General features: G+C 38.5%; 1 protein-coding gene across 3 annotated transcripts in view; it reads right to left on the bottom strand.

The window, feature by feature from the left end:
- The window catches only part of LOC103386242 (cadherin-4), a 220,036-nt gene that overhangs the window by 96,303 nt on the left and 107,038 nt on the right, over positions 1-16,695 (bottom strand). For all 3 annotated transcript variants that reach the window (XM_025059968.1, XM_025059967.1, XM_008320420.3), the window contains exon 3: positions 7,827-7,850. In XM_025059968.1, coding sequence (XP_024915736.1) covers positions 7,827-7,850 — 24 coding nt within the window. The remainder of the gene's footprint in view (positions 1-7,826; positions 7,851-16,695) is intronic.

Below are 16,695 nucleotides of genomic sequence, written 5' to 3'. Positions count from 1 at the left end.
ATTACCACTGAAAATCCTCCGATGTTACAATGCAACGTGAATACAAAGTTACGGTAAAAGATTCCAGCACAGATGGTACGTATAATTTCAAAAGGTGTCAGGTTTTAACATCTACAACACGTTGAGACACGTCTCACAGGCATCTCCAACAGCTTTGACAAGTTTTATGATTTTATCTTATGTTCATGTCAAACAACGAGCTCTGCTAAGTTTTCTTTTATCTTTTTTTTTTTCTTCCAACACATATAAACAACTCTCAGACTAGAGGAAACATCACACTTTCAAACCTGCATGAATGGAGAACAGTTAAAAATATGGAAGCTTTGCAAAATGCTCTGATTGAGAAACCACACACAGACATGAACAGACTTAAATACACGACATGAAGAGAACCGGCTCTTTATTTTACATAAATTAGATTTTCTTCTTCCAATTATCCAATGATTTTACTTCATTTTAGCACAAATCCAAATGAAAACTCGTGGTGGAGTTGTGTTCTGATATTTATGTACACATTATTACCCTTTGTGTGGGGTCATACTGCTGCAGATAAAAGATTTACTTATAGTTCTACTTTTGGGGACTAAAACAACAAACAAACCAATCTTATTGGCCCTCAAATTTAAAGAACAAGGGCCTTAGTTAGACTTAGATTTAGACTTTGTTACAGTGTAACAAAATGTTTTGAATATTCCATCCATGCATCCATCTTCGTCCGCTTATCCGTTATCGGGTCGCGGGGGCAGCAGTCTCCACAAACGCCACCTCAATTACACTGCACCGGACCAGCCGTGAACCTTCCTGCAGGTGGTGAGTCCACTGGAAAGTACCAACTGCCCTAACCGGGATTTGATCTTGCCCAGGAGGTGAACCCTGAGGGTCTACACCAATGACAGAGACCTTGTCTCTGGGCCAAAGCCCCACCTGTTTTGAATATTTAATCCATTCATTCTAAATAATCAAAACAAGGCAGGGGGGTTGTTGACCCCACAGGCAGACATTCATTAGAACGGTTAGATGTGTGACACGTGAGAACACACTGTCACTGCTTGACCCTTTAATCATTACTGCATATACAGTAGGTGAACTTAAACACGTTGGCTTAAATAACTGACTTATGAACTCCTTTTTTAATCACTTAAAGATCTTCCTTTAACTCTCCTTGAAATTCCAAGAAATTGTTGTATGTGAGTGATTGCCTCAGCGACAACCGTGTGACCCTCACCTACAGTAATTAGTATGTGAGAAAAGACCGTGTCAGGTGTGGCTATTGTCACAAGAAGCTAATCAAAGGGGTCTGATTGCCCAGAACCACCAGGCCGACCACACGGGCCCACACACAGTGAAGCAGTTTGTCAGAGCAGCATGATTAGAACCTGAACATCTACATCTACAGAAAAAAAAAAAAGATTTGATTCGTTGGATGTCAGGATTCATTTTCATGACATTAATGCTTGATTGTACTTTTCACCAACCCTGAATTTCAACACTTTCTGTAGCACAGATTGACCCACCACCATTATAACACACAGTCAAAGCTGAATGTAAGAGAGCACTGCACAGCTAATAACACACTATTTAATTAAAAAAATGTGAATCAAATAAACACACAGACCTGTTCAGTGTGGTTAAAAGATAACCAGAATTTACAGCGAGATTTTCTTTTGTTCAACAAGTGTTTTTTTTTTAATTATAATATTTGGACTCCTTTAACTGAAACAATGTTTTATTTTTTTTCCTTTTAAATGACGGAGAAGGAAACAAGGGCAGATTTATTGTGGAGTTACTAAGAGACAGAGTCCATTAAAAATACGAAAAAGCACTCTTCATCACAGACAATACATTTTGTTCTCTATCGTTTGACTATTTCACTATAGTCCTCTGTGAAACGAGGGTTAAAGTTTTTTTTCACTGAAACACTCATGTCTACACAAACTTTTTCAAAATGGCACATCTTGTAGTGGTTGACCTTAAAACTGGGAGTTTTGGTACATTAGATGACAATGTACTATCATGTACTCAGAGAAAGTGAACTGTACTTCTCCAAAAGTTTAGAACTGTTTTGGAGACGTATGCAAAACAAGTACCAGTTTATTAATTAAATTAAAATCTTGATCTTGCTCTAGTTGAAGAACAATGCAATTTCTGTAATGTTGAAGTGATATTTGTATATTTCTTTACCTCAACCTACAAAGTGCGCAGCCTGATCTTAATTGGTGTTTCAAATGTATTCACATGAATTTACATCTTACAAGTCATTTTATAAGACAAGAAGTTTCCTGGTAGAGTAATTGTCTTCTAAATGTACAATTTGCAGCTAAAGCATAAAACAACCCACACAAACAACCCACACAACAATATTAAGTCTGAGAGACTGTAAATAATGTTAAACTGTCAGGTTGAGGTCAATTAAAGTCATTTAGTAACGCGGAGCGAAGTGCGGCTCGAATAAACGTCACTGAAACAGAACCTCAGCAGGTTCTGTCACTTAGACTGTTGACAAGCTCTGCATGGAGTCAGCTCTGGTGACTTACAGAAGTGACATTTTATTACTTAGGCAACCTGTAGCTGAAACAGGAAAGTACTGTGCAAAGTTTTTTTGGCATGTTGTGTAATCGAGACGCTGATTGACAGGCAAATGATTTCAGGCTAAAATACAAATATGACATAAAAAAAACTACATATACAGGAGTTGTCTTACAGAGTGTCACAGTTTAGAAGCAGATGTATTGTACTTTTACAAGGTAAAAACGGGTAATAAAAGCTGTAAGATATTCTTTTCTAAGATACATTGTTATTTAACTGTTGGAAGCATAAAGTGGCAATGGGCCATAATAATGGCCCCTGCACTGTAATTGTGTAGGGATTTGCCTGGTCCAGTTTAGTTTTGCCTCACAAGCCTTTAAAGCTACTGTGTCGAAAGAGAAGAAAGAAAAAAAAACCTACAGTGTGAGAGAAATAAAGGGGGCGATGCACTGGGAATGTGAAAGGGTTACTCAGCAGGTAGTAATGACTTAGTGAAGTGCATAACTACAATTTCCTGTACTCATAATAACACATGGTGTTAGTACTATAGGGTCCCAGAAAACTCTAACACAACACTTGAACTCAATTTAATCAGTCATTTATGGACAAAAACTAGACTATTTCAGAAACACTGAAAAGTAGAAATTCAGTTTTGGCTAAAGCTACAAAAAGATGGTACTTCATCGTGTTACTGTATTTAATAGTAAATGTTTTAACAGTGGACTGACCATTGTACCCTGAAGTAGTAGAAGGTATATGGATGGATGGGTGAATGGATGGATGGATGGACATACAGACAGACAAACAGACAAACTTTCTCTAAACTAGTCTAGAACTAAGCATCTCTAAAACCAAATTTTAGGCTTGATGAGAAAAAACAATGTTAGAAATATTGATGATTTTTTTAGCTCCTCGTTAAAAATAAATCACATACAGTTCTGTGAGAAGTAAACAGAAAACTGAAAACATCCTCTTGTTGTTGCTCATGAAATTGCAGTAATCTGACAAGGAAGGTACGTGTTGCAGTATAACTGGCAAAATTTCAATTTTTATATGAAAACGTGTTGTCAAACGTTTCTCATTTCTCATTCAATTACAAAGGACTGAGAACATTTGTTGAGCAAAATAAAAACTCTTTCCTTGTTTAAAAATCAGCCCAAAGCCCGAGGCCATTGTTCCCACCATTTTCCTTTGCGGTCTCATCTGCATATTGGGAAAGCGTCTTCTCTAAAAACACTGATCAAACCTTATCATTCTGAAACATGTATTCCAGTGGGGAAATCTGGACTTGTAACCATTAGGCAGTGTCCTCCAGGAATTGATTTGCTGCAGCCTCATTTCTTTGTAGAGGCTGCAGTTAAGCTTGTTTTCATTCAACTAGGAGAGTTGGTCAAAGCTGTGAAACCAAGCAGCTCCCAGCACTTTTTCTTTTATCATGTAATACTTGAGTTGTCTGGGTAGGTTTTGAAAGGTGCTGTGCAAAAAAAAATGTCAGCAGAACAAGATCTTATGTTTTCCCTTTTCTCCAGCAGGTTTGACAGCGCTTTTTTAAGAAAAAGTTTGAAAATTTAGAAACGGAAAGTTTCAAATCGAATAAAAAAACAGGGCCTCCTCATGCTGCCAGTTTGGTGCTTGTGTTTTTTTTTCTCCTTCTCTTATGCTTATCCTCTAACTCCAACCATCTGTCATACAGATCCGGGGTGACTTTACTTCTTGAAATTCAGGGTGGCTGTCTTCATCAACTTAAAACCAGCTGCATAAAATCGGTTTTAATTGGTACTGAGGCAAGAGAGGAGACTGAGAGCTGAGAAGAAAAATGTTTAAAAACATAAAGAATTCCATTTGATTAAGCTATCCACAAACGCACACATGTAATATTTATTTCTGTTATCCCTGTTGTACAATAAAACATATGGGATTCTAGGAAGACTGTTCCACGGGTGATATACAGGTTCATATTATCACCATTAAGGCGAGCCGTGAAATCATATCCCTTGATTTACTTGGCAACATTGCTTTAATGCAGTACAGGTAAATCAACTTGTCCTGGTAAAAATATAAACCCTGTAATATTTCACATGCTCTTGTCAATATCCGTGCACTCGTGAGCACAGGACTCAGGCAGACCGAAGAGTTCAGCAGCAACACGGAACACTGTACTGCCCACAAGACACTTGAGTTATAGACAAAAGAATATCCCACTGAGTGGAGCCAACATGGTGGCAATTACACCATTAGAGCAAGGCTGCTCAAAAAGCCTCACTACAATTAAACTGAAAGATATGGCCTCTATGACACATTAGAGAAAACCAGGACAACCCCCCTTCCCTCCCCCCACACCCTTTTTTATTGCACTGTCAGGATTCTTCACCACTTTTTTTTATTTTTTTTTATTTTAAAGGGTTTTCTGGCATTAGTTTCTGTCATTGCTCTAGTACTGGAGATATTTTGCAGCCCATTAGCTTCTCTTTCAGCCTTAACTGCTACTCTGGAGTAGTGAAAGACAGGAAGTGTGAATGGGGACCCACAGACGGGGGAGAGAGCGGCACTCAAATAAATTTAATAGCTGCATCCTGAATAAAAGAGATAATGACTATAAGACAATTAACCCATCAGAGGGTAAAAGTAATATTGCAGCATACAAAAAAACTTTTGATTACTTAATTATTAATTAATTACTTGTACTGTAGCAATCCTTTGCTCTGTAGCCCTGACATGTACAATGACAATCTAATCTAATCTAATCTAATCTAATCTAATCTAATCTAATCTAATCTAATCTAATCTAATCTAATCTAATCTAATCTAATTTATTAATTGTCCCAGGGCTTGGCTCTATAATTAGCAAACACATATGTGCATCCAGAATCTTGTCAGGACAGACTAGTATTAAACTGATGGCCCTCTGCCTGACGCCTCTCCAGGCAAATTCTGCTCAGTGCACCTTCAAGATTGCAACCCACTCCAGTCAAGTATGCCACACTTTGACACAACCTGTTATTATTTTCTATTTAATGCTTCATACCGGTTTAGAATTAAGTGTTTTCCATAGAACTGTTGTTCAGCTCTGGTTGCCTGATGTGTCAGTATCTGTAAATAGTAAAATAGTAAAAATATAAAAGTATTGGAGCTAATAAATGGGCAGATTATTTAATTAGTCAGGAGAACGATGCATTTTATTCCTCGTCTCTCTCGGCTATTCCATTTGCTAACTGCAAAGTAATGCTCAACTCAAAGTAGGGTGAATTAAAATGTTTTTTTCAGATCAGGTTTGAAGCAATATTTTCTCTTATATGTGTATTTAATACATTATAATAGTCTTTAATCATGGTTATTGAGCAGTGTATCAACATCACCTCTATTAACCATAGCCTGAATGCCTAAATATACATTTATAATTACTTCTCTATACTGTAAATACAAACACACGTTTTTTTTTCTGTTTGTAGAAAAACATAAATGATTATGTATTAAAGTGATCTGTTAATGAGCTACGTTTTCCTGTCGCTTCATGTTCAGGGTTCAACTCCCTGTGGAATAAAATTCCAACTGGTTACTGGTTACATCTTCCACCTTATCGACTGCTGTCAGAGTGACTTTACGGAGGACGTAGGGCAATTGCTCTACATTCACAGAAAAATCCTCCTCTTACTTCTGCTCTGATGAGGTGGTCAAAAAAAAAATGTAACCCAATCATCAGTTTACACGGTGTTTAGTTTACAGTTGCCACAACAGTTTGGCCTAGGCAGCAGTAACACAGCTCTTGGTGCATGTGATAGAGTTAAACAGTTTGCACCCTGGGAAAAAAAAAATCTAATCAATCCTGAGATTATAGAAAACCAGCTAAGCACAGCATTTTCTCTTATCACAATTACACCTTGCCCTCCTGCCTCAGGTACAGCCAATTAAGCTGTAAGAGGATGTGCCAGCAGTCACATTGAGGGTAGAAGACCTACCCGAAATCTCCAACACACACCCGTGACTGCTGAGCAGGCAGCACCAAGCTTGTTAGGCACAACAATATACAGTGAAAGAGTGCCCATGTGCCCAACTGTGCTGTGCAACAGACATACTAAAAACTGTATATCTGTGTTGTTTATCCAAAGACACTGATCCACAGATCCAGCTGAGTGATATTTTTCTGTGGCCAGTGATGGTATAAATATCAGCTGTCCACTCCACTGGCAGGCCGCCTGCTGGCTGGCTGCTTATTCTGAATGAACCAAGGACATGCAGACCTTGTCCTAACATTGCTACCCTCACTAGCCTTAAGCTCTTCACTCATTCATTGCTATCACCCTTTCTTGTCCTTCATTCATATTCTGTGACTTTTTAATGATGAGAAGTAGAACTTGTTTTTTTTAAGTAAAAGCTGAATGATAGTTGAGAACAGCAGAGGTTTAAAGACAAAACAAAACAAATTCCCACCTGTAATTAAGTTTCTACTGTAAAATGAAATTTCCCTGGTCGGAGATTTAATTACACATACTTCCATAGCAAATGAAGCCTAAATATTTTATACATGTTTTACCACACGTCCCTGTTGCCAGGTAGATTATTCCTAAAAACTGACCCTGCACCTTTGGTTTCCTGTCTTCTGTGTATTGTGTATATTTCCGCATTTCATTTCTCAGCAAATTTCATCCTTAACTACTAACATTTAGGGGCAGACAGCAACTTCAGCAAGATCCTGTCTTGTCTTGGCGCCGCGCTGAACCCCTGATGATAAAACGTGGGAGCGTCTTTATGCACATTAAGCAGTGCCCAAGTGAAGGAGTGGCTGACGCAGGTGATTTTAGGCTGTGTACGGGGCCAACCAGATGTCTAGCCGGACCAAGCACGAAACACACACGTACGAAAACACACACGTACAAAGACACGTGTAAAGCAAGTGCTGCAGATGGACGCTCTCTCTCTCTCTCACTCTCTCTCTCTCCAAGTCCATTTGATAAAGTGATTACATTGCCCTCCTAACAACAGGAAGCCATTAATAACAGCCCAGCATGCAAAATGAAATCTGAAACTGAAATTACAGCAACATCAAGACCACACACTACTCTGTCTTATTCGAGCAGGCGTGACACATCACTTGTTATCAGCATCTTCATAAACACCTCAGGAGTCAACAGGGGATAAAATATGAAACTGGGTAAAACGTCACATGTCTGATTTGTTATTTCAAATGTTTTTAACAACTTTAATTTTTAATAATAAAAAATAAATAAATAAAATAAAATAAAAACACAAAGTACACAATCTGTGGGCCTCAAATCTAAGCAGTTTGATGCGGCTTTACTCACCCCGGTCGCTTGAAAGGGTTGTATCTGTGTCAGAGCGAGGACAGCACCATAGGGAAAAGGAAGAGAAGACAATAATTAGAATGCATGAATGTGTCATTGCAATACTGAAGTCACAGTTAAACGGGGAAACCAAACAGATCAATTTCTAAGTCACAGCCAATAGTGAGACAGTGACATGTACAGTAAGGGCTAAAGCTACTGTCGGAGAAAATGTGAGTAGTTGCTCACATTTGTCTTTGTCCATTATCAAGACAACACCATTTAACCCGAATATTTCATTTTTTTATATATATATATACATAAATTTCTCATTGCCCAGAGCAGAGGGATTCATCATTATCTTCAAATACTTGATGTAGCTGTTGCACTCGTGCTTAATGATCTCTCCATGAAACACAAGGGAACTGTGAAACATTGCAAGTGAATGGAGCTTACATTTATCAACGTGGGCGGTATTAACCAAGACCTTGGTCCTGTAGTCAAGGCTTTTGACAGAAATATAGGCAGCAGTGACAAATCCTGACATCTCAGTTCAACCCGTTCCATGTCCTCCAGTGAAGTTACATGGTGAGGAATAAATTATGTCGATGATTTAATTGCTTTAACATTGTGTTAAGGCACAGAAATTAAACATATTTAACAATTACAAACATAAGACTATCATAGCCTTGGCCCAGAGCAGAAGTAAAAACCAATTATTACTAAACCGAAGTTATCAAAACAACTTATTATCTCTAACCATCAAATTTACCAAATTGTCATCAGTGAAAAGATCTTGCCTGAAGACGTTTTTAGACATTTAGTTATTACGAGCGCTACATCACAGTCGAATTGTAATTTCCATTTGAAATCCAAGTGATCACCAAAACACTGTAATCGACACAAGGATTATTGTTGAAATCATTGTACAACAGTACGCTCTACAAATGTACTCTTGCACTGCCTTGCACCCTCAACCATCCACCCTACAGGAGGGCAGAAACACACACGCCGTGCTGGTTTTGTTCTAAACAGTCAGTGGGAGTAAAGAGGGAAGAAAGAGAAGATCAGTAGCAGTGTTTAGTCAATAGAACAGTGAAGTAAATTCACTCTGAGGTCATCGCTGTTCAGCAACACAACAAATCTCCTTATTCACCTTAATTTGAAAAACCCAGTGACCAACTATTACAGAAACTGTGTCAAAATCACACTGACATCCTAGGTGTCACATAAAAGACGTATTGTATAGAACAACATAGTTTGAAGTTATACAATTAAATTATATATATATATATATATGTGTGTGTGTGTGTGTGTGTGTGTGTGTGTGTGTGTGCTTTACAAACAGCAAACACATCGCCACCCTCACACAGACTGTGCCCACAGACTGCCTCATAGTCTCCATTACCCCTCTCTGCACATAAAGGCATGGCGCTCAATTCCAACAGAACTCCGCTCCACACATGTTCAATTATTCATTTTCCTCTGTCAAGACTCAGCTTCCCTAGCACTTGCCAGTACACCCCCCCACCACCACCACCACCACCACCACACACACACAAGCTGGCAGACAGGCTCATATTTGGCATATGGTGCGGAGCTGTGCTGCTTTGCCTTCTGTCTTCAGTTGGCCTGCTAGCACTCCTGAGAAACACAGCATCACTCACTGGCTAGCACATTCAAGCAAACAAACACACACACACACAGTGTCATGCTCATCAGTTTTGTAAGTGAGATCTCCCACTGAGATTCTGGGCATTCATTTGGAAATGTTTTGCAACAGGATTTTTTATTTTCTTAAGTTCTAATCTAAGCTGCCTTGACAATAGATTAAATCAAATCTAAGTGGAGAGGGTAGAAGAGAGCGCAATATTTTCCTGGGATAAATAATGAGAGTCAATGACATGCATGTCTTTACGGTGATATTTTGTTTTATATCATTGCCCCTGTATTGGGATATCTATGGTATCGACAGATTCCTTCCGCACCCCTACACACCTTTAATATATATTTTTTAAATTAGCCCAGAAATCACAACCAGCGGCAGTCGTTGTATGTAAGTGAATCAACAGAGAAGAAAAAAGAAAACGAGCCCAGAGCGGCCTATTAATGTAGATCTGGAAACTGTGATCACAAGGCAAGAGCAGAACGATCACAACAAATGTTGAATAAATATAACAAGTACCCTCACTCATCACAGCTTTCTAATTAATCTTACTTCATACACAAGTCCTCTACAAGAACCTATAGCTAATTAATGTCAAGAGTGTAAGCCGATTGCTCAGTTGTTAAATGGCATTAATGCGAAACGTCTCCAGTGTGAGGATGTGTATCAAAATAAGTCTCTTCTAGTTGGACGGTTGTTCCCAGCTGTGCAAATTTCCCAAGCACCCTCGAGTCAAATCTAACATAACATAGAACTTTTTTTTTCTGCACAACGTAGTTCATTTTATACTGTGAGTCATCTATACCGTAGGAAATAAAGCTTCCAATATCTCTGACAGCTCCAGTGAAACTGCAGTTGTTCAATCCATTCCCTGTTGTGACATCGAGTACATACATCAGGGAACAAACCGGTGCAGATGGCTTTACTGACACATGGGCCATTTGGGGACCGTGTTCCAAATTGCAAACACGTTTTTTTATCCATTAAACGTGACACTGGGGGACATGCATAAACACTAAAGGCAAGCATCAAAGCATTTTTCTATCTTTCGCTAATCCACTTTCGATTTAAAGAACTCCATTGCAGTGAGGCAGGTAAGTGCCCTTTCATTCTGGAAACCAAGGCCTTTGACGATGCAGACACCCACATATTGAGGCAGACAAACCCATGATAAAGGTCATGGATATTCTGTGCTTGCTTACAATGACAACCTGGATTCATTTTTTTGATATATACTGTATATAACATTTTCTGTGCAAGGACTTTTTTTTTTAAAGAGTCCATTATGCTCAGACAAGTAATTGATGGAGGCAGTAAAAGTGCTTGGTGTTTGGTGTAATGCGTGAAAGTGTCTTGCAAAAAATCAACCATTCTTTTAAAGAAACGATCAATGACATGTTAACGATTCTTGTAAAGATTAGTAAAAGACATTTGAGGCTCGGGTGAGAACGTCCACCTCACAATTCAAAAAAGATTATGAGACCAACAATTAAAAGTATGAATTATTTATGCCAATATATAAAACATGTCTTAGTAATACCGCGCCATTGTTGAAGGATCATTAATTTATTTAATTTTTTTTCCAGTATCAGAGTCTGAATGACCCATTGCTTTAAAACTATGTTTTAATGAAAAAAGTGAAGGAAAATGGCTGGATTCTTTTGAAGCAAATTAGTTAAACTGAAGTACATGTTTTCATTGTGTCCAGGTACCAAATGACCTACGGACCAGTACCAGTGCCCAGACCGGGTGTTGGGGATCCCTGGTTTACATGACGCAGTAACATGTTATGTGTCTGTGACGACTCCATTTCTGGTTGGTTCAACCAAGTTTATTGTTGCATGCAGCGGAAAGAAAAACCCAAAAAACAAAACAACAACCTCTAATTGTATCACTGTTCAAGCAATAGTCACAATCTGAAAACAAAAGGCAGATGGCCAAAAAAGCTCACACAGTCACACACAAATCCAAACGTCCAGCTGCCACACCAGTCAGTGGATTAATGTAAGAGTTTGTCTGTTTGCATGCAGATGCACCCTTATGCCAAGTCTTCCTGTCGTCCTTGTGATGATTAACCCAAGAGCATTTAAGCTAATAAATAATGCATTTAACAGTCTAATCAAATTGAACAAATGAGTATGTCTAGAAAACTATTAATCAGACAGTAAGCGTGGGTTTACAAATATAACACTGGCACAAACAATCAATTATTCATAAAGTGAAAGCTGGGTAAGTGGGCTTCTTCCTGGGTGAGATGCTGCCATAATTGCAAAGGGACCAGAGACGTGTTGGCTGGCGTGTGTATGCGTAAGTATGCAAGTGGGATTGCATGTGTGCTCTGTGTTCTAAAATACACACGCACACACACGCACACGTGCACACACAGACACACTCCCCATGTGCCAAACCTGCCCCAAACACGACAGGAACAGGCAGAGTTGGCTCATTACTGCCTAATGAGTTGTCTGATTAGTGGTGAATATAAAAACCTTATTGTCAAGTGCTGTAGGTTTATTTTGATTAATTATTAAACCAAAGTGACTGAATACAGCAATGACATGGAACATTTACGTTGGTGGCAACAGGACCCTGGTGGGGGCAGCAATCATAACTATGTTCTGCCCTCACTGCACGACGTAATGAGTGATACAAACAGGTTTTATTAGGGACTAATATTTGTTTGCTTATGATTTGGGTTCCTGGTGTTTAACGCGTAAGTCAAGCCTCGCCGCTGTGTGGGCAGATGTGCAAGATGGTGTTTATTTTTAATGCAGTGTATTCTTTTAATCCCACAGTGTGACAAATTTGTACAATAAATGAACATGAGATTCATTAAATATGCATCCATCGCTACGAGCCCTGTAGAAGATGGGTTCAGCTCTCCAGTGTGCAGGGTAGATTTATTTATCAATTGTTTTTATCAACTATTCTCACATCATTAGGTCCAGTGTTGAAAAAAAAAAATCGAGTAAAAAATAAAAATAATAATAATAAAAAAAGACACAGTATTATCCCCTGACTGTGCATTTCGCCTGCAGTTTTCTGCTTTATGGAGCATTTCGGCAATTGGAGCTCATTGTTTCAGTTTTTATGACGCGTAACTCCCCACCCACCTTCTCACGGAAAGAAAAGTGAGTTTAGAAACTTGTAACTAATGATGTGATTTGACTCCATTAGAGTGTGTCATCTCGGATCTTGCAATTTTGTTTTTCTTTCCTTTGAAATGTTCAAAGTGGGCTGCCACGCACAGCAGACGATTTACAGTTTGACTTCTCTGTCTTAATTACCCAGAGAAATATAAAGGTTAAATACAGGTTGTCACAAGTGCTGCAAAACTTTTTCTATTGTGCATTAATTATTTAACAAACATGTACAGTTAATGTCAAATTGTGTTATTAATAGAAACATGTCTAAACATCTGTAATAGGACACTTTGTTTGAATATTTGTTCGGTCACGAATGAAGCAGCAGAGGGAAAATTCCGAAGGACTCACTGACTGTTTGAATTTGTATTATAACGACATTAAAATGATACATAATGCATAAGTGCCACTTCCTATTTGTGTACTCTGTGAATTGAGCTTGACAAGTTAATTTGGCAAGTTGAATTCCTCGGGAGTCAGTGCACATAACATAAGAACCAAGGAGAATAAATCAGCCAACGCTTAGAAAGGATGGACATAATCTTTCCAGGGGATGTTTTTATATAAATGAAATTTACAAGGAAGAGAGGAAGAGATTGACAGAAAATAATAAAATGTTTTTATGGTGGTGGACAGGTTAGGGCAATATTATTATGTTAACACATGATATTACTATTATTAAACTTTTGAAGGTCAGCTGATCACTGACTCTGACTTCAGATCCATAGTGTCTGTGATCTTGATCAGTTCTGGCTGGGTGTTGGGTGCCTTCTCTAGTGACATATTGGTTTGGGCCAAAGACTACTGCAGCACTGACATACAGTACTGTAGGTACTAAAAGTACGTCACTCTTACATGGACATTTATATTTACTGAATAAAATCTGATCCAACCATTACAGATGATAGAAGCAGACGTTTTATGTAATCACTGCAGAGATACATTTTCTTATTTTCTGATGTATCACTCTCACATTTAACCTGCTGTTGCTCTAAAGTGTCTGTTTTGATGTGATGATCCCTGCAGTCTGAGGTTAACTTGCTTCATTAAAACAAACCAAAGGAAATGAAATCCTAATGCTGAGTGGCAAATAGCCTTGGTTTTTGAATTTGGTTAATACAAATGTTATCGCACTTTTTGTTCACATAGCAGTACATCTGAAAAAGTGGAGTGATAAATCACAGAAAATCTTGAGACTCATCACAGTGGGATATTTGCAGAAAATGTGGAAAAAATGGTAATTCTGGTAATTCCAATGTTAAGGGCCGCAATAACTTTGATCACCTCAAAATATTAAGCATAATGCAATAACGTATTCATTTTATCTATAAATAAATAAATTCAGTGATTTGATCACCTCAAAATATTAAGCATAAACATGTTAATTAGTAACTTCCTGGATATCAAGATGTGTTTATAAAAAGAGCATCTCAGAGCTCAGTGAGGTAAAATTCACACAAAACAATAAAACAAATAAAATCCCCTGGAAACTGTATCACCCAAAAAAGGAAACATTTATTTGTTAGAAAGCTGCTATTGTATTCACCCAGTACAATAAGTAACATCAGATGAGTACTTTGTGGAACATCAAATTCTATTCATCCAGAGGAGTATCAACAAGGGCTGTAAAAAGTAAGGGATTGGGGGGGGGGGGGTCTTATCGTAGCCCTGGCTTTGGGGATTGTACCATTAATGTTCAGGCTACAATTGAAATTTCAGTATCAGAATTTCAGAGTCATGTCAGGACACCTTTAAGGACAGAAATACAAACAGAAAACCAGACTGCAACAACAAACTGTTGAGCAGCTCAAATCTTTTATGAACCAGGAAGTCTATTCAAAACTGATGTGCATTTCAAAAGTTGACCAACATTTGATAAAATAAAGTTTGTACACATACTGTTCCATACAGCTCGCTGTGAAGTATTTGCTTTAATATCTTTAACTTCACTTGTACTGCATGTCCTGCATTAGAATCTTCAACATCACAGTGAGCCTTGAAACAGAACTTTTAGATTTAATCTTTAACGGCATCTCCCTTACTGCATATTCACACACCTCGCCGCCGTTCACCGTACAGACTGTCAAAACAAATCTTGTCCATTTTGTCTAAAAGGAAAAAAAAGCTTCTAACACATGTGACAGTTAATATTCTGCCCCCGTGAGATGCCAGTGCCTTGTGGTCTTTTAAAATATCCTGTCAGGAGGCCGTCTATTTATCTACCCAGCTGGATATGAGACAGGAGGTGGGTGTCTGTCACACACACACACACACACACACAGAGATATTAATCCCACCAATCATCTAGTCAACAGCAAAGTAAAGTTCTACAGTCTGAAGCTGCAGGTGACATGATCAGAATGGATATTATAAAATCTGACACATGCTGAACAGAGGAACATTTTACAAACCAGGGATCAAACTGTCTGCAGCAGTAAAACTTAAATATATGCAATGAATAAACCTAACACAAGGCTGTTACTACCACATGAAATATATAGGCTACTTTGATTGTTTGAGTTCTTTATAACTGTTTTTATGATAGTAAGAAAATGCTGCTAAAGTACTGTATACTTTATACATGTACTCATGTATATACATGCACATGCAGTCACTTTCCAGTCATCATTACACATCAATCCTGCTCTGCAGAGAGGCTGCATTAATGTACACCATTAAATAACGGAAAAGGCTCCAGATTGTTCTAGACAATTTGCATTCTGCAACATTAAAGCTCTTTCCCCGGAGGCCAAAGACATTTAATGGGCAGAGTCAACCTCGGTGTAAATGCAATATAGGTGGTAGCCAATTAATTGTTGTTCGTGGTTGGTGGTTTAATTTCAGCATGTAAACATCTTGGCATTTGAGGCCGCGTGAACTTGCATTGCATTTTAATATGAAGAGCCCAGCATGTCTGAGAAAGCAGAACCTGCAATGTTTCACTTCTGCCTGATGGCTAAATCCAATACGTACAAATTCATGCACGAGGCTGGCAACCTCTTAACATATAAGCAGATAGACAGAGGAGGGAAAATAAGGCGGAGGAGGAGGAAGAGGTTGCCATGTGGTCCTTTTAGTAACAGACAGAAGCTAACATTGGCAAGTGTTTAGTTAAATTATACAATGCAGATGTATTATTTAGTTAAATTATACAATGCAGATGTAGTGTATGTTTTGGGGGCTTGAGGCATCCCATTGTTTCTCTGTAGGCAGGGAGAATATATGTTGTATGTAAAGTCATTTTCACAGGGCTGACGTCAGTGTGTGGATACACTCCTCACAGTAGGGCAGTTAGTCATGTGTGTGGATTAAATCTCCAGTATTTGTGAATAAAACCTGATACACTGAGTAACCATCGAGTCCGCAGACGCAGCAGTTTGCCTACATGTGGACTGTGTCATCAGAGCTGCGAGGCAGCAGACAGTGAAACTTAACTCACACCCACACACACATACACACACATTGGTTTTGTGTTTCTTGCGAACGTTACAAAGACATAGTGCATTTTCCAGCACCTTTAAATTATTAAATTGTTAATTAATAGTATATAAGTTACACTGGATTCATTACATTCTCATTCAAACGCCAAACTAAAACTTTAAGCTCAAGCAGCTTCTTACACACTGGTGACCTGCAAAATGGCCCCAAGAGGACAAGACGTCCCCACAAGTATATATATATACCAGGTACATAAACACACCCATTACCCTGACCTTGACTAAACAGATGCGCTATTTAAAATTTCACCCTACTTCTATTTCGTACTGTGTATTTTTTTAGGTTCAAAATACATTCCTTATAAGTGTGGACCTCCTCACAAGAAGACAAAATATTTCAATATCAGGTACGTACAGTACACATCCACCGACAAGCGCAGTAGAGACACGTAAACAAGTCTGATGATGTCATTTGGTGTAATGTCCCAACGGTGCAGCGAATACCATGTAATTAGAGAAAGTAATCAGCATTGCTATGTAGCTGTGATCACATTACCTGCTGACAGCACTGACATCCTGACACTATCATCATCATCACCGTCGTCATCAACATGATCACTGCTATCATCTTCAATATCACACCT

This window comes from Cynoglossus semilaevis, chromosome 11, assembly GCF_000523025.1.
Source record: "Cynoglossus semilaevis isolate Cse_v1.0 chromosome 11, Cse_v1.0, whole genome shotgun sequence".
Taxonomy (NCBI): Eukaryota; Metazoa; Chordata; class Actinopteri; order Pleuronectiformes; family Cynoglossidae; genus Cynoglossus; species Cynoglossus semilaevis.
This window is presented reverse-complemented; position numbering and strand designations above follow the sequence as displayed.